The 26,380-nt window shown below is 38.5% G+C and overlaps 3 protein-coding genes and 1 long non-coding RNA gene across 5 annotated transcripts; 2 read left to right on the forward strand and 2 right to left on the reverse strand.

Annotated features, from left to right (window-relative positions):
* Positions 1 to 1,706: 1,706 nt before the first annotated feature.
* LOC133716644 (uncharacterized) lies at positions 1,707 to 3,330 on the reverse strand. Its single transcript, XM_062143327.1, has 5 exons — positions 3,071 to 3,330; positions 2,592 to 2,778; positions 2,277 to 2,504; positions 1,956 to 2,188; positions 1,707 to 1,872 (listed from the first exon to the last, which is right to left on the reverse strand). Exons 1-5 carry the CDS (start codon positions 3,328 to 3,330, stop codon positions 1,707 to 1,709), a joined length of 1,074 nt encoding a protein of 357 aa, XP_061999311.1.
* Positions 3,331 to 7,456: 4,126 nt separating this feature from the next.
* LOC133718572 (uncharacterized) lies at positions 7,457 to 9,097 on the reverse strand. 2 transcript variants are annotated; one of them, XR_009850382.1, is made up of 4 exons: positions 8,725 to 9,097; positions 8,117 to 8,646; positions 7,882 to 7,999; positions 7,457 to 7,775 (listed from the first exon to the last, which is right to left on the reverse strand). It is a non-coding gene; the product is annotated as an uncharacterized LOC133718572 (long non-coding RNA). The 2 variants fall into 2 exon arrangements; XR_009850381.1 differs by having other exon boundaries at positions 7,457 to 7,783.
* Positions 9,098 to 16,486: 7,389 nt separating this feature from the next.
* LOC133713723 (COP9 signalosome complex subunit 1) lies at positions 16,487 to 20,353 on the forward strand. Its single transcript, XM_062139759.1, has 6 exons — positions 16,487 to 17,024; positions 17,863 to 18,183; positions 18,709 to 18,825; positions 18,907 to 18,992; positions 19,391 to 19,625; positions 19,954 to 20,353. Exons 1-6 carry the CDS (start codon positions 16,623 to 16,625, stop codon positions 20,128 to 20,130), a joined length of 1,338 nt encoding a protein of 445 aa, XP_061995743.1. The 5' UTR covers positions 16,487 to 16,622; the 3' UTR covers positions 20,131 to 20,353.
* A 546-nt stretch (positions 20,354 to 20,899) lies between these two features.
* LOC133713722 (probable pectin methyltransferase QUA3) lies at positions 20,900 to 24,954 on the forward strand. The gene is made up of 7 exons (XM_062139758.1): positions 20,900 to 21,506; positions 22,194 to 22,397; positions 22,473 to 22,683; positions 22,774 to 23,035; positions 23,221 to 23,595; positions 24,219 to 24,314; positions 24,439 to 24,954. Exons 1-7 carry the CDS (start codon positions 21,078 to 21,080, stop codon positions 24,659 to 24,661), a joined length of 1,800 nt encoding a protein of 599 aa, XP_061995742.1. The 5' UTR covers positions 20,900 to 21,077; the 3' UTR covers positions 24,662 to 24,954.
* The last annotated feature ends 1,426 nt before the right edge of the window (positions 24,955 to 26,380 follow it).

The raw sequence follows: 26,380 nt of genomic DNA on the forward strand, positions 1-26,380 counted from the left end.
TTCGTCTTGTTACGCCGGACTTGTTCTTCATCAGATTCTTCTTCATCTCCAGTTGTTCCTTCCTCATCTTCACTTGATTCTTCTTCATCTTCAGTTTTCTGCTTTCGCTTTTTTCTCTCTTTCAGTTTCTTCCATTTTATCACTTTCAACTTTTCTGCAATTGTTTCTTCTGGACTTTGTCCTTCAGATTGTTCTTCTCCAGATTCCTTACTTTGTTTTCTTTTTAGTTGGTCCATTCCTCGAACTTTTAAAAAAAAATCCTGTAAACAGTTAAGAAAATTAGAATTCAATAGTTATTTTTGACAGTTACTTAACCAATGACATATTTATGCACATGTTTATGATAGTGACATGACCAGTTACGTGACCAGTTACATGACCATAGCCAGTGACCAGTGCAGCGACATGGGCAGTGACAAAGACATTGAACAATGACAAAATGCTGAAATTTTCTCGCATCATCCCACATGTAATTCAAACAAAACTAACATGGAAATTCATTTTGTCATCAAATTCCACATGTAATTCAAACAGAAATCATCATTTTCTCTCATTAGATTCCGCATGTAATTTAAACAAGTCTCACCATTTTCTCATCAGATTCCACATGTAATTCAAACAAATGTCGCATGCAAATTCATTTTCTGATGAGACTCCACATGTAATTGAAATATGTCTTTTCTAATTCAAACAAAACGCAAGCTATTCAAATCGAAATTATATGAAAGAATGAGGAGGAAGTTACCGGTAAATTTTCGGTAAATTTGTAGAACCCTAGAATTTACTTGTAGGGCTCGGGTTAGATAACTGCCACTGGCAGTTTACTTGTAGTTGAATGGTTAGATAGGTAATTTCAAACATAGAAAGTGACATAAGCAGTGACTTTAATTTTTACAGGTACTTGTTCTATTTATTGGCTCATGACATTAGTTTTTAAAGTTACTTGGCCAGTTACTTTATAGGGTACATAAGGACATGAATTTTTTTTACAGTTACTTGCTTTATGTATTGGTTCATGACATTAGCTTTTACAGATTTTTAATTGAAACTTAAACTTTGTTTGTTGTTGTGCAGCGGAACGCTGCAGTTGCGGTGCAGCGGCACGCTGCATTTAAAAATAAAAAGATCAGTTTGGTAATGTCTTGTCTTTTGCTAGTGAGTGACTTTGTCAGTTACTTTGCCAGTGACTTGGCCAGTTACTTTATAGGGTACATAAGGACATGAATTTTTTTACAGTTACTTGCTTTATGTATTGGCTCATGACATTACCTTTTACAATTATTTTTGCCAAATCATGGCTGATTACTTGTTCAGTGTCTTGCTATAAGATCTGTAGACTTATTGATTGACTCGTTTAGTGTCTAGGCTAGTTACTTGGGCAATTACGTTGTCAGTGACATTGCCAGTTACTTGAAACGTACAGTAACTTGGTCAGTGACTTGACCAGTGACTTGGTCTATGACATACAGGTTGCCATTTCCAGTGACATTCAGTGTCTCTGTAACTTAGCCAGTTACTTACTTTAAAAGGTACCTAAGTACATGAATTCGTTTCAGAAGATCATATCAAACAAACTTTTATATACTGAAGCAATATCTGCAAGAAAATATTAAAAAATTGAAATTCTGATTGAACAAATGAATGGATATATATGATGAATCAATTCGAAAAAACTATATAACCTATCCTATTCCCTGAACAAATTTCTACGATTCTTCATGTGTTGAGTTCCAGCTGTGCCTACTTTCTGCAAATGACTTTACAACATGAGCTCTAAACTTCAAAATATCATCCTTTGTGAGCTTCTTTGGAACTCTCCCTTTTTTCGAAATTTTCTTCATTGTGTACATTACAAAAAGTCCGCAATCCAATCTGTTCATCATATAAAAATTGAAGTAAATGAATTTGAACTTTATAATGATTATATTGACATTTTTAAAGAGCTGTGTACTTACGAATCTTCTCCTTGCTGAGGGTTGTCTTTGAGTTCTGTCACTGCCATTTTTGTTTTATAGTTATTCTTGATCCACTTTATGCTTTCTCTCTCGGTTTCAGTCAATGGAACTTCCATCATTTTCAGTTCTTCTTCTGAACTGTTCTTTTCATCAAATTTCATTCTGCATCCCTGTTCCAGCATGTCATCGGCTTGTTCTTTTACTGCTGTCATCCAAAGTTCTACCATGTCAACCTGCATTTCCAACATCGCAACATAATCAATAACATGCTTTCTGCTTAAATGAAATATATGAAATTAGTATGACGAAAGTGTTCCATACCATTTTTTGTACATTTTTAAAGGATTTTCCAGTTGATGATTTTTTCGGTCTTTTTGAATCACAGTGGGACCAGTTCTTTAATTCCTTGTCAAAAATGAGCAGTGTATGATGAAATCCTGATTCATGTGAGATTGGGAAGAATATATAGTTGGATCTTGCCAGATTCTGGAACAGTGGTTCGCATAGGTACAGATGTACATAATACACCGTCAAATTTTCTGCAGAATTCTGTTTGTAAGAAAAAAAGAAGACAAGTTATTATCAATTAAGAATCATTTGCTTTGATTGTAGATTGATAATCGTTCCACTACTTACCCAGCACAAGGTATTCATAAAAGTTGGGACATCCAAGCCTTGTGATTCTTTCTCCAACAGCTGATCAGTCAAGAGAATTCCATAACATTCGATGCAATTGCTTGCTATCGGTTCGTCCATGATCATGTCTTTTAAATCCTGTCTTGAAACTTGTGCTCCATACTGTCTTCCATCCCAGAAGTATACTCTGCAAAGAATGAATAGTGTAAGTAACATAGATAGTGATGTCGTTTATTTAACAATCACATGGCCAATGACTTGGCCTGGCCAGTTGCTTCCACAGTTACATGGACAGTGACTTGGCCAGCGACTTTACTTGGCCAGTTACTTTGTCAGTTACATGGACAGTGACTTGGCCAGTGACAATAAGTTTAAAATAGAACTTTCGTCTTGGCCAGTTACTTTGATAGTTACATAAACAGTTACTTGGCCAGTTACAATAAGTTTAAAATAGAATTTTAACTTAATTAAAGCATTACCCTGATGGTGCATTTTGCCAGTATTTCTGGACTCTCCTCTTTGTGTCCTGGTCCATAAAATTGTATACTTTGCTCTCCTCCCAGTCTACGACCTCAGGAGGTAGCTGTTTCCCTTCTTGCTCTTTATTGATTTGTGCATTTTCTGCAGCGTCCATCTGTCTTATTGCTTCCAGAACATCCTCTGGTAGATCGTCCAACTTCTGTTGTGCTACCATCTGTTCTATCCTTTTAATTTCAGCCTCTGGCAGTGAGGCCTTCATCTGCTTTTCTTTTTCTTCTTTTTCTTCTTTTTCTTTCTTTTCAGCCTCTTTCAATCTCTCTTCAATCTCCTTTGCTTTCTTCTTTCGTTTTGCTTTCACATCCCCCCACCAGTAAATGTTGTCCTTTTTCTATATTCTTCTCCTATTCTTTAATCTCACAACGTAAGAGTAGAGACCCATTGATGATACAGTTTCACCAGAATGTTGCTCTGTAAGGCGCATTGTTAACTCGCCTTTTTTGTTCTCCTCTGGTGTCTTCTGCTATTTCTCTGGGCTCAACGTACAAAGTGGAAGGCCACGCGCAGCTACATGACTTTTTACTATCTGAAACATGTCAGGTTGTTTTTCCATTTCTTCGACTGTGAGCATGCAGACTGTGGGGCTCTGGAACAGTGAGTCCTTTTGCGATGGAGTTGTCGATTGAGTTTCTTCTTGCACTGTGCAGTGAGGTGGAGATTGAGCTGCTGCTGCTGCTGCACATTCTTCGACTGTGCAGATGCCATGGGACTGAGCTTCCTCAACAGTCGATTGATCTTTATTTTCTGCGTTTTCAGCAGCCTTAGATGCAGCTCCATTTGATTCATTTTTTTCTTATGCAGAGGTAGGTGGTGGGGAGCTGTGCTGCTGAGCTGCTGTTGAGGTGTGAGTCTTTTGGCTCAACATTTGCTCCAATTCCTTCAATTTTATCTCTAACTCCTTCACCGATGATGCAAGGCAGAAATTGTCAGTCACAAGTGTAGCATTTCGTTCCTCCAGATTCATCATGTCCTCCGTGATTTTCCTTAGTTCCTGTTCCTTTTCGTTCAGTTTTGTCTTCAAATTATCTTTCTCCACAGTGATATATCTTATCTCCTCCTCCTTTTTCTGAAGCTCTTTCTCCCACATGTTTTTTTCTGAAGTTGTTTCCTGTTCAGCCACCTCAACTTGTAGGTTATCTTCTTTGTTTTCACAATTCTGATCATCAGTTCCTTTTTCCTCTCCTTCCGGAACTGTCTTTGCTTCATCTGATCTATTCTCCTCTTCCTCGGATTCTGATTCCTCTCTATCCTCCTTCAGGTTTTCAAAGATTTTCTGAAAGAAACATATTCAATATGTCAGTGACATGCTATGTGACATGAGCAATGACATGTTTACAACAGTTATGAAGGCCAGTGACATGAAGTGTGAATTGGCCATTGACATGCAGTGTGATAGTGACTTAATCAGTGACTTTTAACCAAGATAGTTACTTGGCCAGTGACAACTACTTTGACAGAGAAGAAAATACCTCTAGTTTTTTCAAGCTGTTAAAACTTGTCCAATTCTGTATCAGCTTTTGGATGTCCCATTTTCTCATCCTATGATCTTCGTTCTCCCTTCCAGATATTGACTTGATTTTTCCAGTCTTTTGACAGAACCAGTACTGCTTGCACAAAAAACAAAAAAAAATTAGTCATAGTGACTTGACGAATGACATGCAGTTTGTCTTGATTAGTGACTTGACCAGTTACATTTCAGTCTGACAGTAACTTACCAGTATTATCAGAACGCAGCCCCCCGTATTACCATATGGGCTGCTTGACTCCTTTTTCTTTTTCAAAGTCTTTATAGACTTTTTTAAGAAGCTTCCAACTTCCCTTGCCCAGTCATAAGATCCGATCTTATCCAAATTTTCGCAGGCTTTGACGTAGTCCCATGAAATTGTTCCTCCTGCGTTTGGGAACATAAACTTGATGGACAAGTCCAGCAAGATTAATCTTGCCACATTTTTGTCCTTCTTCTCAATCCCATCCTCTGTTGTTGGATTGTCTTTCAGCGCATCTTGCAGAGCTTTCTCCACGGCTTTCTTGTTAATTCTCGCTGTGTTTGAAAAAAAACTGCTGGACAAAGTCGGACTGATATGCACCCTCAGAAGTCTTTGGGACCAAGTCACCTTTTTCTGGCATTCCTAGGATCTTTGAAATATCTCTTGTCGAGATCCTGAATTTCTTCTTTCCAAAGAAGAAGAGGTCAGTTTCATGGTCGTAGGCCTGCAGGAGGAGTGTAATGAAATCATCAGATTTCTTGGCTGACTTCTCCTCTATGTAGCCACCATGGAATGCATCGACAATATTTCCAAATGGTGACTGCCTGAGCAAATCTAATGTTCTTGCACTGAGATTCTTCTTGTTATCTTTAATTGTGTTCAAGAAACTTATTAATGTGCACCTGTACTGCACATGTCCTGGTTTCACATTTCTCTTCCTCTTTGGTGCTGCTTCAGTTTTTTGAAATAGCACCAAAGAGGAACCCTTGTTTGGTGATTGTTCTACTTTTTCTTCTTCTTTTGTTTCTTCCTGTCTTTTTTTTTTTGATTTCAAGCTCTTCTTGAGAATCTGCTTCAGTGATGGTTCTTCTTCTTCTGTTTCTTCCTGTCTCCTTTTTTTTTATTTCTTCAAGCTCTTCTTCGAATTCTTCTTTCTGTGTATCGTTCGATCGTGTTCTTCATCTTCTGATTCCACCTCTTGGTAGTCTTCGTCATCATCGCTTGGTTCCCTTTCTTTTCTTTTTGTTCTTGCCATTTCTGATGTTTAAATTCTGTTGAAAAAATAAGAAGGTTAGCATTGAGTTTGCAGTTACATAATCAGTTACGTAGTCAGTTACTTGGCCAGATACATATATTGTAAGTTACATGATCAGTTACATGGTCAGTTACAGCTCATGTCAATGACAACGTCAGTTACATGATCAGTTACTTGGCCAGTTACATATGTTGTAAGTTACAACGTCAGTTACATGATCAGTTACATGTTCAGTTACATGCATTGTAAGTTACATGGCCAGTTACATGATAAGTTACATGTTCAGTTACATACATTATAAGTTACATGGCCAGTTACATGATCAGTTACATGATCATTGACAGGAGTTTAACACACGTTGCCAATGAGTTGGCCTTTTCCAGTGACTTATCTGGCCTTTGACTTGTCTAGCGACCTGGCCAGTGACCTCACTGGCCAGTTTCATTATCTGAGCCTATAAAATATGTATTTGCACTAGCAGAATTTCCATTCAAGTAAAGCCTAAAGCCTAAACAGCATGACCACTACAAGAGAAAATGTCATCAGCGACAACCCAAAGTTGTTGTAAAAAGTCTAAATTTCTCGCTTAATTGAAAATGTGACGACTTTGGGTTGTCGCAACCAGTTGTCGCCTAATGTGTTTTACTGATTGTCAAAAACGACAAAATTACACGGTCGTCGCTTTTTCAATATGCGACGCAATTGGTTCCTCGCATATCACAAATTGTGAGACACACAAGTATGTTACCATAAACTATATGCGAGACTTTATATTTATTACTATTTTTAATATACGAGGCTTCGTTTAAGTCGCATATTCCATATGCGGGGCTTGTATGTTTCTCGCATTTTCAATAAGCGACACAATTCGTTCCTCGCATATGACATCTTGCGAGTCACGCAAGTGTGTTACAGAATGCTATACGCGAGACTTTATGTTTGTTACAATTTTTAATATACGAGACTTCGTTTACGTTGCATATTCCTTTTGCAAGGCTTATATGTTTGATCAAAAATTTATATGCGAGACTTTTTTTTGTTGCAACAAATAACTGTGAGGTTTCATTTTTGTTGCATAAGTTAATATATGACACATATATTGGTTGTAGAAAATTATATGCGAGACTTCTTGTTTGTCCCCTATAATTTCATCGAGTAACTAATTGTGTTGCATATTGAAAAAGAGACAACCATGTAATTTCGTTGCTTCTGACAATCAGTAAAACACATTAGGCGACAACTGGTTGCGACAACCCAAAGTCATTGCATTTTCAACTAAACGAGAAATTTAGACTTTTTACGACGACTTTCTAAACGAAAATATAAAATGCAAGATTAAATATTTGTTGTAGAAAATTATACACGAGACTTCTTGTTTGTCGCGTATAAAGATATGCAACATTGGTATAGTTGTCAAAAACAACAACATTTCATCGCTATAGCATTTTCACTATGTGTTCTTTTAGCGAGAAAACCAGCTATCCCTAAAGGTACCAAGTGAAGAGGAAGTTACTTTGTCATTCTTGATTCTCTAATCTATAGCAAGAGAATTCATTTCCGTAGCATTGATAGAAAGTAAAGATGAGTAGACAAAATAAGAATATATCAACCGAAAGTATTCTTTACAAGTTACAGTCAATACCAATTCAAAATAGTTAGATCAATAATAATTCAAAACAGTCTAGAGATACTTGTGTACTAAATCCAACATACTAGTAACCAAATTATTGGTTGTTGGTTTGCTGGAAAGTGTTGCAATGAACTCCTCATCTTTTTGGCATGCTCCTGATCAGTTCCCCAAATCTTTAAATATTGTCTACTCGCTCTTGCACTTTGAACTCATCACTATAGAGTGGAGACACATTTGCCGCGCTAAAAGTTCTTATTTAGAGGTTTTGTACAGGCCTGTGGCACTTGCAGGGCAAAACAATGACTCAGTTCTAAGAAATGAGAAGTGTTTGACAATGAATGACTAACTTGGCTTAAAAAGAAGATCATAGTGCAGACTTACCTCCACTATGATACCAAGTTCTCCTGATCGAGAAGTAATTTGAATGATAGCTTCACTGCATCTACCAACCTAGGAGTCACCAAACTCCATTGCAGCCCAGAAAGCTTCTGCATCATGCCTGCATAGTATCAGAACAGCAAGTATGCGAGTTGCTCAATCTAATCCCAAATTCCAACTAACTCAGTATTCTACCCAAAATTGAAATTTTTTTTGATTAAGTAAATAGAAAACATACCAAATTACATGATGAATTGGCCAAGAAACAATCACCTCAGTTCCAGTGCCAGCCAAAGCACTAGAAGTGGACTATTGTGCATCAAAAAGCTTCATTTTATTCCATGCTCCCGGACCAATTGTATCACTAAAGTCACAAGTTCCAGAATAAACAATTTCGTATTCACTCTAACTGAAAAGTAGAAATATTGTTACCTGCCCCAAAGAGACCTTCATAATTACAGTTCAAATAAATTATAAGGGAGGAGAATATAACCAAACACAGCTCCCCGCAGATACATCTTGAAACATAGAAACTCATGCATTGTCATAATCATCAACAACCAACCTTGGAACAAAACCAATTATCATAAGAAAGCACAAAAACGTTCAGAACCCTAACCTCTATTTCCAACACAGATCATTGCTCAACAAGATCTCTTTGAGCCCACCACATGCCTCATGACCCAACCTTAAATTACCATCCATTACCTGATCTATGCAATTTCAAAAGTCTATCTGGGGCGGCCTCAGATTGCTTCGATAAAAACCCTACAAAATAGAATCAATCAATGAAGAGTATAATTAAACAATAGAAAGCTGTAATTAAATCGGAAGCAGGAAACTCACCTTTGTTTTTCTTCGAGATGTGATGCACGGAAGGTGGTGGCTAGAAAAATTACCAGGTCCTATAGAACAAGAACTGAAATCAAATAGAACATGACGTTCCTCACCAAGTTGAGCGAGACCGGCCCCGTAGACCCCGACGGACGTCCCAGCAGAGAGGATCGCGCCGAACCATGTCCGGTAGTTGCCGCGGCAGACGGTGGTGACGGAGGTGAAGACGCCCGGGACGCCATTTCCGATGGCGAGGAGCATGATGGCGGTCATGGACGGCGTGAGGTTGGGAGCGGAGGTGAGCTTGGTGGTGACGAGAGAGAAGCGGGCCTGGGCGGCTATGATGAGGAATTGAGGATGCAAGGGGATGGGAAGAGGCAGAAGTGATTAGGTTTTTATTTTGATTTCACTTTGATTTTGGGATAGAATCCCGCTGATTTTGGGATAGAAGCCCGCTCATTTTTTTACTTAGGTTAGCTCAAGGTTCAGTTTCCCTCCAATGCATATAAAAAATAATTTAAAATTTTAGACTTTGGAAACACACTGCCACGGCAAGGCATCATGTAGCAAATTTCATTAAAGAGCAACACACCAATTTAGTACCGCCGTATGTGGCTGCGTTCTCTAAATAGACTAAATTAATTCAGAAGTATAGTCAAAGCATTTAGAAATCTGAGAGATTGAAATAAAAGTGTACTTATGGGGAACTGTAACTATTAGAAGATGGGATGCATGTGATCGACCTATTTTCTTTGTCTCTTGGTCAGTTTATGTTACGAAGTGTCCTTGTTATTTATGCTATTCATTTGATTCCCTACTCAATTGTAGTTAATCTCTATTAGATCTAAATTAAATAGTGAAGAATAAAAATCTAACTATGTTCACTTGCTTGTTCGCCCCTCCTCATGGTTAAAATTTTGATTTGGCACTGTACATACTAGGGAAGTCTCAACTAAGTTTGGCACTATCGGCCAGGCCCCATCGGTACTCCCATGTACTATGCCATGGGCCGGGTTCACGACCCACCATGGCGGGGTTCATTTGGGATGCCACCCCGGGCACCCAGGGCCCTGGGCAAGGCCAGCACAGCCCAACTATTTACACACAGGAGGACTGATATGGCATCAGAAGAACAACTAGTGTCCCACATCGAAGATGGGGGAGACTTCCTTCACATGCTCGAGTATAAAGGCATTAGCACAACCACCTTTTACGGGTAATAACTCCTTTGTCTACTATTTACTTACTATACACCTATATTAGCTTCTCACTCAGGCATCGGAGAGGTGTAAACCGTCCGGTACGGTTTACCCCTCTAAGCGTGTGTTCTTGGTACAGGATTTAGGAGGTGCATCGGTACCCCAGACGGTATAGCATTCTGTGTGAGGTACCCGGAGAAAGCCACCAGAAACAGGCACTTTTTCATTACCATGAAAATTTATAGAAGCAACACTTTACCTCTCTCTGTTTGATCAACCACGGACTAGTCTCTCTGTTTGACTTGGTATTACATATTCTCTTTTTTTTTTAGTTACAAGGATATCTTAAAAAGAACCAAACAACAAAAAGCAAAAACTAAGTTACAGCTTACAAACCTAACAAAAGATTTGGATATAGAAACTTCACAAAGATCATCATGAAAAGCAGTAGCAGCTTGGGGAAATGAAATATTTTTTTTTTCTTTGAAATCTTCATATAATTGAGGGATTTCTCCTCAATCGGATTTCATACAAAGAATTAAACTATCAGTTTATACAGGGATATATTGAAATTAAATATTTTAGAAAAGAATTTTCTTTTGAAATATTTAATTTATTAGCCTCACTCAGATTTGCCTTGAACAGATTTCTCTTTACTGAGATTGCCTCAAGTGGAATTTTCTTCACCCAAATTTTCCCCTTGAGGGGATTATTCCTCACCCATGTTTATCTTGCAGGGATTTCTACTTACACAGATTCACCTTGAGGGAATTTTTCCTTACCCGAATCTACCTTGAGTGGTTTTACCTTACTCAGATTTGCCTTGAGGAGATTTCACCTCACCTAAATCCGCTTTGAGAGGTTTCACCTCACCCAGATTCGCCTTGAGGAGATTTTGCCTCACCCAAATGCTCTTTGAGAGGTTTCACTTCACCCATATTCGCATTGAGGAGATTTCGCCTCACCCAAATCCGCTTTGAGAGGTTTCACCTCACTTAGATTCACCTGAAGAGAATTCCGCCTTACCCAAATCTGCCACATAATCATTAAGTAACAATCTGTAGAAGTCGTCGCCTAATTGTTTTTTTGTGAGAGGTTATCACATAAGTATTAACCGACAACACATACAAGTCATTCTCTAATTGATTTTCAGCGAGGAAGTTGAAGTTGTCACACAAATATTAAGCGACAACATGTACAAGTTGTCACTTAATTGGTCGTTTGCAAGAAAATTAAAGTTGTCACATAAACATTAATCAACCATTGATAGAAGTCGTCGCCTAATTGGTTTTTAGCGATGAATTTCAAGTTGTCACATAAACATTAAGAGACAACCCGTTGAGCTCGTCGCCTAATTGGCCTTTTGTGAGAAAATTAAAGTTGTCATATTAACATTAACCGACAACTCGTAGAAGTTGTCACCTAATTGATTTTCAGTGAGGAAGTTCAGGTTGTCACATAGTCATCAAGGGACAACCTGTAAAAGTCGTCGCTTAATTGGTCTTTTATGAGGAAATTAAAGTTGTCACATAAACATTAACCGACAACTAGTAGAAGTCGTCGCTTAATTGGTCTTTTACGAGGAAATTGAAGTTGTCACATAAACATTAACCGACAACTAGTAGAAGTCGTCGCTTAATTAGTTTTCAGTGAGGAAATTGAAATTGTCACATAAACATTAAACGACAACTCGATAAAGTTGTCGCCAAATTAATTTTCAGCGAGGAAATTCAAATTGTCACATAAACATTAAGCGACAACTCGATAAAGTTGTAGCCAAATTGATTTTCAACGAGGAAATTCAAATTGTCACATAAACATAAAGCGACAACCCAATAAAGTTGTCGCCAAAATGATTTTCAGCGAGGAAATTCAAACTGTCACATAAACATTAAGCGACAACTCGATAAAGTTGTCGCCAAATTGATTTTCAGCGAGAAAGGTAAGGTTGTCACATAATTATTAATCGACAACTCACATAAGTGGTCACTAAATCAGTCTTTAGTGACAAAAATCTAGTTGTCACATAAACATTAAGCAACAATTCACAGAAGTCGTCGCCTAATTAATCTTTTGCGAGGAAGTTAAAGTTGTCACAGAAACATTAACCGACAATTGGTAGAAATTGTCGCCTAATTAACATTTTGCGAGGAATTGGGTGTCGCATAATGTCATATGGGCGACAACTGTCAATTTCTTGCAAATTCCTACTTTATGCGACAAATTGGTTGTCGCCGATGGGATCATGTGCGACAACTGAAATTTCCTCGTATTTGGCAAGTTTTTGCGACGATTTTTGGGTTGTCACAATGAAATTCCTCGCTTTTGCTATTTTCTCTTGTAGTGGACACACAGTCATTATCTCCATATAAATTGTTATGTTACTGTCCATGTCTCTGTATCAAATCACACCAAAATGGAAACAGAGCCCCTCCAAAATCAAATGATACCCAGTCAGTAGCCTATGTCACTGGCTATGTTACAGCATCAAACTAAAATTTGAAGACAGTCATTGATCATCTCCACTCAAAAAAGCTTTAAATCTTCACTCAAACCAAAACTTGGAATCGAATTGTTTTGTTTCAGAATCAAATGCAGAAATAATTATATCATATTCGACTTATAATTCCAAAACTAAATACTATATCAATGACTCGAAATTAAGTAAGAGAAGTTTCTGAGAATCAAGGCTGAAAGATTACCCGGTCGAGGTAGACGATTCGAGTTCTGCAATTCTTCAAATCCCTAAAATTTGGGGCTTTTTCTGTGAAGTACTTTTCAGAGTCGGCGCTGCTTCACCGTTGAGCAAAACAGTCGTCGGAGAAGGTATGTGTCTAAGAATGTGGCCGCCAGATATTAATATTTCTCTATTTCGGAGTAGGTTTGAGCGGTTTTTTGAGGTTTGAATTTCCGAAGTAATGTGGAGAAGACGAAACAATAGTGCCGTTTTAGTCTACCTCTTACAAACCGCTAGAGAAAACTGACGGTGGCAGTTTTGTAATTAAATTGAAGTACAGTGGTAGAACGTGAACAGGTGACCTTAATTATCATCGGAACATTTGTGCTGTTTGAATTATAATAAGGCACTTCAAAATGACCTTTTTTATCATTATCCCTTAAAATTATGACCTTTATATTTGTTGATAAATCTTATTGATACATTATAGTAAAATATGTCTTGATAAATAATGTAGTAATTATAATATCGTTTTAATTGTAGTAATTGTTTTTCGTTATAATTAAAATATGTCTTCATTAAAAATTATGACTTTTATAATAGATGACCATTCTAATAGGGTTTATATTTGTAGTAATTGTAATTTTCCGCCACCTTTTTTTTTACTGTTTTTTTATTTATTTCGTAGCGAGATGAAGCACATAAATTGTGGCATGCCGGGATGAAGAGAAAAAAGAAGCCAAAAAAACACAATTTTCAGAGTTTTGCTAGTTACGCTGTTGTGGAGGGCTTTGCACAATTTAAAGACATTCCTAGTCATACATCTGGAGGAACATCAAATGAAGGAAATCAACATACGCCTACACAACCAATTCCTGGAAATTCTCCCATCAACTTGGACATGGATGTAGATGAGGTAATTGCAGGTGAAACTACAGATCCTAATGTGAGGCCTCAAGGAAGGAAGGCTGCGAAAGAAGCAATCCGGAAAGCCAAGAAGGCAGCGAACAACCAAAGTCCTTACTCAAGCAGTCTCGAGAGTATAGCGAACAACCAAATAGAGGCAACCAAGGGCAAGAAAAAACTCGACGACGAATTCGCTCGAAGTCTCCAAGAGGAAGAGAAAAGAGCATGTATCCTCTTGCAAATCGAAATGCGAAAAGAGCAACTCCTATTTCAAGAAAGGCAAGATCAAATTAAAGAGATGGAAGAGCGTATTAAAGAGAGGGAAGAGCGTATTATGGAGATTGATACAAGTAAAATGACGCCAAATAAAAAGCGTTATTGGTCAAGAAAACAAAAGAAGATAGCGGAGAAAGAAGATCTTGACGAGCAGCCGCCACCTTCTATGGGTGGATACTATCCGCAACCCAATTTTGGTGGTGCATTCCCACAACCAAATTTTGGTGGTGCATACCCACAACCTCCTTACCCCGGTGCATACCCACAACCACCTTACCCCGATGCATTCCCACAACCTCCCTTAACCAGTGGATTCCCACCACCTCCCTTCACCGGTGGATTCCCACAACCCCCTTACCCCGGTGGATACTATCCGCAACAACCTTACCCCGGGGGATATCCTACACAACCACAATTTTCATCTTTCTCTACGGGTGAGTCCACCAACCCTAACCCTAATGATGAGCCTTCAAACACAAATTGGATTTCTAGAGAGGATGAGGATTATGATTTGAATAATTAGGTTATTATGCATGTTTGTTATTGTATTGTACTTTTTCCTAGTTTTTCATTTATGTAAGCGACAATTTAATGAAATAAAAGTTGTATTTGGAAATTCCACGTATTAAAGCACACACCTTATATTCAAATAAATAGCACATAATAAACATAATACGATGACGAATTTAGATCACATTGACATAAAAAACATAGACATTGGCCAAACTAAAATGACACCAACTTTCCAAAACATAATACAAGCCAAATTCAAAGCACACAAACATAACAAAACATAGATATTAGCCAATTATTCCAACAAAATTTCATAATCTTGATCTAAATCTCCATGTTGCCTTGAACGTTCCAGAAATGCTCTATTAGATCTTCTTGAAGGTTTGAGTGACTGTTTGCACTTCTAATGGCATCGTATCGATCCATGAATCCGTTGAAGTAATAACCATCTCTACCAACAGGATCGAAGTCAGCACCAGTCGGTCCTTCCCAAACCACTCATTTCAAGATAAATTGTCGGTGGCTCATAATTTGTCCACCGAAAAATATTTTTGAAAAAAGTAAATTGCATAATTATGACATTAATTATTCATAAATATTCATTATTATCATTAAATATATTTTATTGTTAAAAAAAAATTCTAAAAAAACCTATGAACAGTAAAAAAAAAAAAGAACAGTGAAACCCACGGGTGAACCGTAAGTGTGAACAGTGCTGTGAACAGTGAAAATGTGAACAGTGTTGACCGGGCAAGAAAAACAACGGGTGCAAACCCATGTCCAGTGGCAGTGAATAGTAGCTTGACTGGTCGAATTCTTGACTTCTCGACTTTGACATTTCTTGACTACGGGTGCACTTGCTCTAAGGAAGTAAGACCTACACCCATTCCGATTCCTTCATGTATTAGTAAACGTAGGAATATTTTTACCCGAAATCATTCTGATTCCTTTATGTGTTAGTAAACGTAGGAATAATTTTACCCCGTAATCATTCTCTCTCATTCCAAATAAGTAAATGTGCCCTTAAATCATTGAAACTGATCAGACATGCTTCAGTTATGGCCTTTCTAAACAAGCTGATCGACATAAATAAACACACTTGAATATAAATATGTTTGAATGGCGAAGTAATCTTGTGCGTGATTTATGATTTTTGTGCAATAATTTTTATCAATCTCCAACTAAACAATTAAATTAACTTAATGACAATTCCAAATCACACAAAAGATATAATGTTCTACTTATTTGAGTTTAACTTCGTTCAATTTCCCTGTGTTTTCATATGGGGTTTTATAAATTCTAAAATTTCAAGCAATTTAGAAGTGAATTGAGAATAACAAAAAAGGTGGAGGACATTGGTAATTTCCATTCAATTGTGGAGGACGTTGATGAAGCTTGGTGGTGTGAAAGACGGGGAGGTGGGAAGATGATGAAATGAAAAGAGAAAGACACAAGGAATAAGGTTAAATTTGGAAGTTTGATGACAAAATTATAAGCGGAGGTCTAAATGCTAATTGTGGAGGTATGAATAGAACCTCCCAATAGTGAGTTTATGCTAAAAAAAAAAACAAAAAAACAAAACAAAACAAAGAACAAAATGAATTGACTTTGGATTTGGTCCACTTAAAATCCCAAATTGTCAAGGAAACTTTGGCTTTGAAAATCTAGATCTAAAAATCGATTTTGGGACAAATCGACTGAAAACCCTAACTAAAAAAAAAAACCTGAATTGAAAAAAAAAATCCTAATTCATGAATCATGATTATGAAATTGAGAATAAACTACTATTATGTTTATGTTTCTGAGTCTCAATCAGAAATCAAATTTTGGTCTCACTTAGGCAAAGTACTGTAAAACATTTTTCCCCTTTTCTCTCATAAAGTCAAATTTTTGCAATGCATAATTTTTACAGGAGCAATTCCAACACTCTATTTAATCACTTCAACTTCACTTTTCTGAGGGAAAACGAAAAATTGATTACTCAATACAACCGCACCAAGTTAATGCCAGAGCCTTACGTACACTAAAGTTCAAGCCCAAAAAGCAAGAGCTACTGCCTAATCCCCGGGTCCAAAACCCACTTTTTGGTGAAAAGCCCAATTCGTGACCAAGGCCTTGTGAATCCGAAAGTCCAGGATCTAAAGCCTTTAATAAAATAAAAAGTTACAGACTACCGAAACGACGTCGTGTGTTCGCCCCACAACCCATCTCCCTCCTTATACACGGTGGTACGAGAGAGAGAGAGAGAGAGAAATAGAACAGTCTCTTAGCACCACCACCTTCAGGTCCCTCGAAATTTCCCAAATCCCGGTTAGGGTTTCCCACACATTCCGCCGCAAATGGACGCCGACGACGAGACCTCGGGGCCGATGATCGACGACGAGATCTACGCCAACGGCGACGGGGGGGAAGACGAGAAGCGCAACCGTCCCATCATCTCCGGCGAGCCGCTGGACGTGGAGGCCTACGCGAGCCTCTACAGCGGGCGCACTAAGATCTCGCGGCTGCTGTTCATCGCCGACCACAGCCGGGGCAACGAGGCGGTGGAGCTGGAGGCGCTGCGGATGGCCTACGACGAAATCAAGAAGGGCGAGAACACGCAGTGGTTAAGAGACGTGGCGCAGAGGATCGATGGGAGGTTGGGGCCGGAGTATCAGATGGACTTGGCTTGGTGCGAGTCTGTGGATAGGAGAGCCGAGCAGAAAAGGGAGAAGCTTGAGAACGAGCTCAATGCTTACAGGGTACGCACCTCATTGCTCGCTTTTGTTTTTCTTGTGGTTCTGTTTCAATTGAATTTCTAGGGTTATCTATTATCAATTTGTTGCTTTGGGTTCTGGCTTTTGCTGGGTTTATTATGATGTGTGGCCTAATTGTCTTTGTATTGCTTGCGCTGTGTGTGGAGAGTGTGAGAGAGGTTTATATGAGAGAAGAATTTACTGCAATGTGTTTGCTATAATTTTTTGTTTTAGGGTTATATTGTATCTACAACTCTGGTTATGGATGGAGGTATTTTAATCAGGTTCAAGAGAGTCACATGCCATTGTTTGTCTTTAAGGCAGTGTTGGTCATCACTCCTGGAGTTTAGCTTATTTGCACATATTTTGGTGGATGGGAGTGGAAAGATTTAGAAGGGTTTGAATGAATTCTTTTTCTTTTTCTAGAAGTCAGAACGTTAATTTATGGTTGATGAGGAGGTGGTCGACTTTGCTTTTATGCTAGAACAGGCATCCTGGATCATGGATTCGTGATTTTTGTTTAATTGAAATAGATCACTGTTCTTTGGTGTCGTCAACAAGCTGAAAAAAAATCAGCTCTAGGACCAAAGTTGAAGTTGCCAAATGCAACTTTATATTTTGAACTTATTTTGTCGGAAAAAAACTTTCTGGATTTTGAGGTCTTGATGCTTTAATTATATTTAGTGGCCAGGAAAACCACACTTTAATGGTCTCTGTATGATGGGTTGTATGTGTATTTCTTTTTTGCTTGCATACCCCTAAGTATTAAAATACGTGCAGTTTTTTGAATTCCCATTAGCTCTTTCTATGATGTCTCATTCTGCCTTAAAATGCTTTTCTGCAGACAAATCTGATCAAAGAAAGCATAAGAATGGGCTACAATGATTTTGGAGATTTTCATTATTCTCATGGGCAACTGGGGGATGCTTTTAAGAACTATGTTCGTACTCGTGATTATTGTACTACATCAAAGCATATTGTTCATATGTGCATGTGTTCCATTCTGGTCAGCATAGAGATGGGTCAATTTACTCATGTCGCAAGCTATGTTAGCAAAGCAGAACAAACACCAGAAGCTCTGGACACAATTACTGTTGCAAAACTTCGCTGTGCTGCTGGATTGGCTCTCTTGGAAGCTAAGAAATACAAGCTTGCTGCTCGTAAGGTTTGTTAGCAGTTACATTATGGCTGTTCAGTGTTGCGTCTGTTTGCTTTCCTTTTTATAAGAAAACTCTTGTAGCTTTGTGGTTTAACTGAAGAGCTTAGGTCTGTCTGTGCTTGGTATGGTGATAGGATTTATAATATTAAAGCATGTGCTCATCTCTTTTTTGGACCAATAGCACTTGAGGAACTAGTGATGAGTACATGTGTGTGTGTGTGTGTGTGTGTGTGTGTATATCTGTATTTTACAGGAAGAGCTTGCGGTATAATTGTTGCTGATTTACTGTTGCCTGTCCTCTAATTTTCAAAATGGTTCCTTGTTATCCAAAATCTTAGTCTGTTGTCGGATATAAATGGTGCAATCAAACCCATTATATAGTCATATCATTTGAACCTCCATTGATAGAATTAAATGAATATATGCCTTCCATTATCTGTTGTTCTTGTGAGACTTCTAAGAATGTAGGAGAGCTATCCTGGTGTTATGACGTATTGTTTTAATCTATGTTATTCACTGTGGCATATGCAGTTCTTGGAAACTGGGCATGAGTTAGGAAACCACTACAATGAAGTCATTGCACCTCAAGATATTGCAACGTATGGTGGGCTTTGTGCACTTGCAAGTTTTGACCGAACGGAGCTGAAGGCATGACTATTTCTTTTTATTTTCTTTCGTTCTTTTTTGGTTGTTTACTGTCTTTTCTCATCAACTGCTTTTATTTGACAGAACAAAGTTATAGACAACCTGAATTTCCGGAACTTTTTAGAATTGGTGCCTGAAATAAGGGAGATCATCAATGATTTCTACTCGAGGTAATCTTCTATGATGGTATATTTTTAGTTTGATCTTGCCCTTTATTGTCTATCCATCATCTGGGTTTACATAGTTTCGATGTGCGGAATACTATATGGTGCAAAAATGTCAAGTTCTACTGAGAAATATATTGAAATATATATATATATATATATATATATATATATATATATATATATATATATATATATATATATATATATATATGAATCATGCTTTAGTTTGTTTGTTCCAAACATCTTCATCAATTGGCATTGGACACTATCCAATTCCTTGTTAGTATTGAATCTGATAAAGGCATGCCAGTGCAACTGATTTTAATCAATTCGTAGTGGAGCTGATATCTTATGTCAAATTATTTTAGTTTCAGTAACATTTGTTTTCTCTTCTATTGTAGCCGTTATGCTTCATGCTTGGACTACCTTGAGAATCTCAAAGCTAACTTGTTGCTGGACATCCATTTGCATGACCACCTTGAAACACTCTATGACCAGATCCGCAACAAGGCCCTTATACAGTACACACACCCCTTTGTGTCTGTAGATCTAAACATGATGGCCAATGCTTTCAAAACTGATGTTGCTGGGCTGGAGAAAGAACTTGAAGCTTTGATCACCGACAACCAAGTTCAGGTGTGGTTTGAAGTGCTATTTTAATCGTAATCGACTTATTGTTAGCTTCAAACAGTAAAAATTTAGAAACTAGGTTCATGCCCATTTGTCAAATATACTTTGTATTTTCTATATATTGGTTAACCTGCATAAGCAACATGGCGACCGGCCTTTATACCTGACCTCTAAGAGCATGACTGACAGTTTTTAAAATTAGTCTAGAATCAGTTTTTCTTTTGTATTTCTCTGTGGTAAAAGTTTGGGCTGGGATGATGTGGAACTTTAGAGTCAGTCTTATACATGTGTAATTGTTTGTTCTTTATTGAACCAACTCTTTATGTCACTGCAGGCTCGTATAGACTCTCACAACAAAATTCTATATGCACGGCATGCGGATCAAAGGAATGCAACTTTCCAGCGGGCCCTACAGACAGGGAATGAGTTTGATCGGGATGTGAAGTCAATGCTGCTCAGGGTAAATCTTATCAAGCACGAAATCAATCTTAAGCAATCAAAGAAGTCCTGAATTTATTTTGCGGACAATGTTTTAGTCTGGCCAACCTTGCTTGTGCACTGTTATTTTGGCATTTTCATCCGCATGGATGACAACTAGTATTAGCGGTGGATTTTGCACATTTAGAATACCAGGGTGGGAAAATATGGCAACAGTTACAATATTAGATGGTTGATGTTTTGTATATTGACAGTTATTTTCATGAGTTGCATGATTGCTTCAATTATTCAGATCATTCTGCCCCGCTGCTGCTACCTTCCTTCCTTTTTTTTTTTTTTTTCTTGTGCAAGAATACTCTGACTCCTTTCGGGTTTGAAGAGGGGCGCTTACTTACACTGTGCCACCACAATTGAGTTTCTTTTGATTCCTTCACTTTCTATGGTATTTGTGTAAATCATATCATTACTTTGTTTGAACATGTTAAAGTTTGGCCAAGTTCATGATATGATTAATGCAAATTAACCAGAGTAGAAGCTTTTGCCAGGTTCTTTGTTTGCTGAAGTAACCAGATCCTTTGAGTTGCTAGGCCTCAAGGTGCTAAGCCACCTAAATATTTTCTTCATTTGAAATCCCAATTCATTAGTCATCGATCTCATTAACAGATCTGATCTCCCAAAAAGAAAACATTACAAATTTTTTCATGCCAATAATTTAATCAATTATTTTCTGCTTTTGATTAGGACAACAAAGTTCAACTTAGGCTGACACACACTTGACTAGTTAAACATAATGGTCCACTCAACCTCTATAAAATTAAAAGCATGTTACTAAGAGGATCTACTAGTTATAGAAATGATAGATTGAAGCAAAAACAGGGAGCTTCACCACCTCTCACTCTCCCACCCAGCAAGAACTCATAAACCCTCTCATCCAAATCCACACCTCAAAATCCAATCTTTACCACAACCCAGAAACCCAACCCCCTCCAATTTGATCTCGGCGGATCCGAAATCCTCAAAATGGGCCACCTGAACCTGCCCGCATCGAAGCGGATCCCTCGGAACTGGCGCCTCCTGGACCTGGTCTCGGCGGCCTTCTTCGGCATAGTGATTCTCTTCTTCCTCCTCGTCTTCACCCCCTTGGGCGACTCCATGGCCGCCTCCGGTCGCCAGGCGCTGCTGCTCTCCACCAACGCCGATCCGAAGCAACGACACCGTTTGGTGGCGCTGGTGGAGCAAGGCCAGCACCAGCAGCCCATCGACGCCTGCCCCGCCCACGCCGTCGACCACATGCCCTGCGAGGACCCCAGGCGCAACAGCCAGCTCAGCAGAGAGATGAACTTTTACAGAGAGCGGCATTGCCCTCCGCCGGAGGAGACCCCTCTCTGCTTGATCCCGCCCCCCGACGGGTACAAGATTCCGGTGCCCTGGCCTCAAAGCTTGGAAAAGGTGTGTGCTTATTCGAAGATTCGAACAACTTGGTCTGAATTGGATGTGTTGTGTTTTGCTAAGCTATGATCTGAGATTTGTTGTGTGTTTTATAGGCTAATATTACTGTTAGATTAGGAGTAGGAGTGGGAGCCAATTAGGGATTAAGCTGCTTGGAGGATACAACTCTTTTATTGCGCTACTAATAGGTTATTGTTCAAGCGAAAAAGAAAAGGTGTAGTTGCTTGTTGAGGATAGTTAGACCCGCACAGGCATTCACATTCTGGCTTCCTCCTCTTGGTTAATATGACTGCTCGTATTCCTTTGCTTTTGGAGTTGACCATCATGTAACTCATTCGCTGTTTTTATGTGTTATTACGTTTCTTCAAACGATCCATATCTGGTTCATTGCCCAAATAAGTGAGACTTGAACTGCTTAATAGAGGCCTTTTCCCTTGTTTTCTTTCTTTAACTACTGATGGACTGAATGTGCTTGTCTTTGTAGTCCTCTTCTTAGGAAATATATTACAATGAAGAGACCATGTTGTGATGTTGAGTCATCTTTGTTATGGAAGTGTTTGTTCAACTGTTATATCCAACGATAGACTACGGATAGAGTGTTTCATTTGATGTTCTATATCAAAGACGTGAAGTAGCAATTTATTAGATCTTTATCAACATATCTTAAAAATTTTAATCTGTATACAGATATGGCACAGCAACATGCCACACAACAAAATTGCAGAGAGGAAAGGTCATCAGGGATGGATGATGTTGGATGGCCCGCACTTCATTTTCCCTGGTGGCGGCACCATGTTCCCTGATGGAGCTATACAATATATCGAAAAACTTGGACAGTACATCCCTATCAGTGATGGAGTTCTGCGGACTGCTCTTGATATGGGTTGTGGGGTAAAAGAGCGTTTTCCTGTTTTCTGGAGACCTTAGCAGTTATCATTTCAAATATTACAATTGGTTTTTGTACAGGTTGCTAGTTTTGGTGGGTATCTTCTGTCCAAAGACATTATAGCAATGTCATTTGCTCCAAGAGACTCGCACAAATCACAGATTCAATTTGCCCTAGAAAGAGGAATTCCAGCATTTTCTCTCATGCTTGGCACTCGCAGACTACCTTTTCCTGCTTTCTCATTTGATTTGGTGCATTGCTCTCGGTGTTTGATCCCATTTACTGCGTACAGTGAGTTCTTTTCACCTTTAGCCTCTCATATTTTTACAATATTTCTCTCCCTGCTACTTGCTCTTATCGTCAAGTAATCTGGATTTGCAGATGCCACATATTTCCTCGAAGTGGATCGCGTGCTTCGCCCACGAGGATACCTAGTAATCTCTGGTCCTCCTGTACAGTGGGCTAATCAAGACAAGGAATGGGCAGATCTCCAAGGAGTTGCAAGAGCATTGTGTTATGAGCTAATTGCTGTTGATGGAAACACAGCTGTCTGGAAAAAGCCTGCTGGAGATTCATGCCTCCCCAACCAAAATGAATATGGTCTAGAATTGTGTGACGAATCAGATGCCGCAAATGATGCATGGTAACTGTCTCAGAAAACCATTCTCAGTATGAAGTGATTTCTGTTTCCAAAATTCTTGTACAAGTCTTGTTTTGTTGTGTCAATAGGATTTTCAGTTGTTGAGTCACCATAATGATCTTTAACTAACTTGATTCTTATTCAAAGATTCTGTGGAATTGGTACCAATAAACTTAATTGTCATGCAGGTACGTCAAGTTAAAGAAATGCATGAGTAGGACATCTTCTGTCAAGGGAGAATATGCTGTTGGGATGATTCCAAAATGGCCAGCAAGGCTGACCAAACCTCCTGCAAGGGCCACACTCTTGAGAAATGGCGTTGATGTGTTTGAGGCTGACACTCGACGATGGGCCAGAAGAGTGGCTTACTATAAGAACTCTCTACACCTGAAGCTTGGAACTTCAGCTGTGCGTAACATCATGGACATGAATGCACTTTTTGGAGGTTTTGCTGCTGCACTGATATCTGACCCTGTGTGGGTGATGAATGTTGTTCCTTCTCGCAAGCCTTCTACTCTGTCTGTAATCTACGACCGAGGTCTCATTGGACTCTACCATGATTGGTGAGTACTGCAATATCCTTAACCCCAATATTTTCTTCACATAATTCTTCTGATGGAGCAGGCCTTATACCGGTGCTCTGCAAAATCCACTCACTATACTATCTTACATAATAAGCATCAATCAAGGAATAAACTTAGTTTTGAATTCTTGGATCACAGTATGTTTCTTGCCAGGTCACATTGCATGTATTTTAGTGCCACTCACCAGGTCACATTGCATGTATTTTAGTGCCACTCACCAAGTACCGATGCTCCTAGTAACCATCGATAACTAGTTGATGGTACAATAAATATCGTTTATCGCACAACTTGATGTGAAGTGTGCACCTTTTGTGTTATCCATTCTTTGATACCAGTATCCGCAAAAGTTTCTTATATTTGTTCTAGTTGCATTTCCGCATTTCCTTATAGAAAACTATAACACTGCTTTGTCCCATGGTTTGAATTTTGTGCTAATTGGTGAATGGGGAATCAAAGCAAACATGGTTTTCTACACAAAAGGAATAGAAAATATTTACTCAGTGTTACCAAGTGTGGTTGATGCTAGTCGCAATCTCTTTTTATGCATTCATTTTCTAAATTAGATCCCTTCTCAGTTGATATTTTTGCTTGATTTGGCTCAGGTGTGAGCCTTTCTCAACGTACCCTCGTTCTTATGATTTCATTCATGTAACCGGCATTGAATCACTCATAAAACATCCAAGTACAGGCAAAAACAGGTATTACACCCTTGATTTCTAGTTGTGCAACTGTTCTTTGATTCTTCAGGTTCTTGCTACATTCCTGCAGCAATATTTAACAGTTGCAGATGGTATATGCTCATGCTTCTTTATTTTTCTACAGATGTAACCTTGTGGATTTGTTGGTGGAGATGGATCGATTCTTGCGTCCTGAAGGAACGGTTGTGATTAGAGACTCTCCTGAAGTTATTGATAAAATAGGTCGCATAGCTCATAACGTAAGGTGGACTGCTAGCATACACGAGAAAGAACCAGAATCACATGGGAGAGAGAAAGTTCTTGTTGCGACCAAAAACTTTTGGAAGTTGCCTTCAGCATCCAACTGACAGCCAATACTGTTGCGATGTAGGTATAATTCCCTATTTTCCATTTATTCTCCATCTGTTGTCAAGTTTCCTCTCTGCATCAAATGGATGCAGTTTCTTTCTTACCCACCATTCCCTGTTATGTAAGGAGATATAGATTTAGGATAGGGAGCACCTGAAAGATGGGAAGACATGCAGGCTTTTTTGTTAGATAACACAAGAAAAAGAAAATGGTAATTATATGTTTAGTTTCCGTGGATAATGTAATTTGATGTCATTTATCACCAGTAAATTTGATTATTATTCTTTTATCAGACGGTAACATTGTTGGTGTGTTAACTCACAAATTATTGCAGTCCCACTTTGTGGCATATGATTTTAACAGGCATTCCATATACTTTTTGCATCTTATAGTTACTAAGTTTTAGTTAGTTGCAGGATTGCCTGCAGAGAACTTCTGAATGCACCACTTAATCTGATCATTATACTCGGTATCCAAAAAACATGTCTGTATTTTGACTATTTTCCAATTACTCTGGGCATGTAATGATTAAAGAATTCAAAGGAAAGAACAAAAAGGGCCAGCAATGGCTCAATTCAAGGTAAAGTCTTGAGTGTTGGATTTACTGAACATATTCTTGGCTGCATTTAGAAGATCCCTACTAGCAGTCAAATAATGTAGCCAAGTTGCAGATGACATTTAACTTTTGTAACATTGTGGTGGGATGAGGTAGGAGTTGTAGTTGGGTTCTAGTCTCATTTTAACTGGCAAATACAAAAATGTTTTCACAATATTAGGTACATAGACCTTTATTTTTAAGAATACTCTTCCAAAATGTAATCATAGCATTTGGTAGAGAGAGGGACATATCGTTTGCTCAGATGCAAAAACTTACCGTAATACTTCATTCGAGCTGTACTATGCATCTTGTCATGATGAAAACCATATTATTCCCAAAGTCATGATGGCATGATCTTGTCTTCTACTCAAGGGCGTATTGGAACCCATTGTATGGCATTAAGCCTGGTAAAGGCATAATTATCAAATTGCTACTCTAGGTTTTATTTCAGCCAATTTGCTATTCTAGATTTTCACAATTAGTCAATTTTGCTACCTTATGTTTTCAAAAATTAATCATTTGCTACATTTTCGTCATATTAATTTGTCCATTTCTTCATCCAAACATTGATTAATTTTGAAAAACTAAAGTAGCAAATGGCTAATTTTGAAAATTTAGGGAAGTAAATTGTTTAATCTTGAAAGCAAATTTGATAGAAGAGTAACAAATTGGCTAAAATAAAACTTAGGGTTGCAAATTAGCTAATTTTAAAAACCTAGGGTAGTAAATTGACACCAATGTGAAACTTAGGGTAGCAATTTGGTAATTATGCCTTTACTAGGCTTAATAGCCAATTTATGGTATTATGATTAAATAATATGGTAAGAGCAACTCCAACAGATTCCCCATATCTTGATTTTTCTCCATTTGAGGGAAAAATTGGCTTGTTTTGCTCCAACAGATTCCCTATAATTATCCCTTAGGGGTCATCATGGGCCGGGCTAGGGCCGGCCCTACCCTAAATTTTAGGGTTTAGGGTCCGGCCGGGTCTAGTCAAAGTCAACAAAATTTAGGGCGGGGTAGGGTCGAGCCGGGGCTTAAATATGCTAACCATTACCCGCCCTAAAAGCCCGATCTATTATGGCCGAAAGGGCCGGGTCGGGCCGACCTTCCGAATAGG

Source organism: Rosa rugosa, chromosome 6 (genome assembly GCF_958449725.1).
Source record: "Rosa rugosa chromosome 6, drRosRugo1.1, whole genome shotgun sequence".
In the NCBI taxonomy this organism is placed as follows: Eukaryota; Viridiplantae; Streptophyta; class Magnoliopsida; order Rosales; family Rosaceae; genus Rosa; species Rosa rugosa.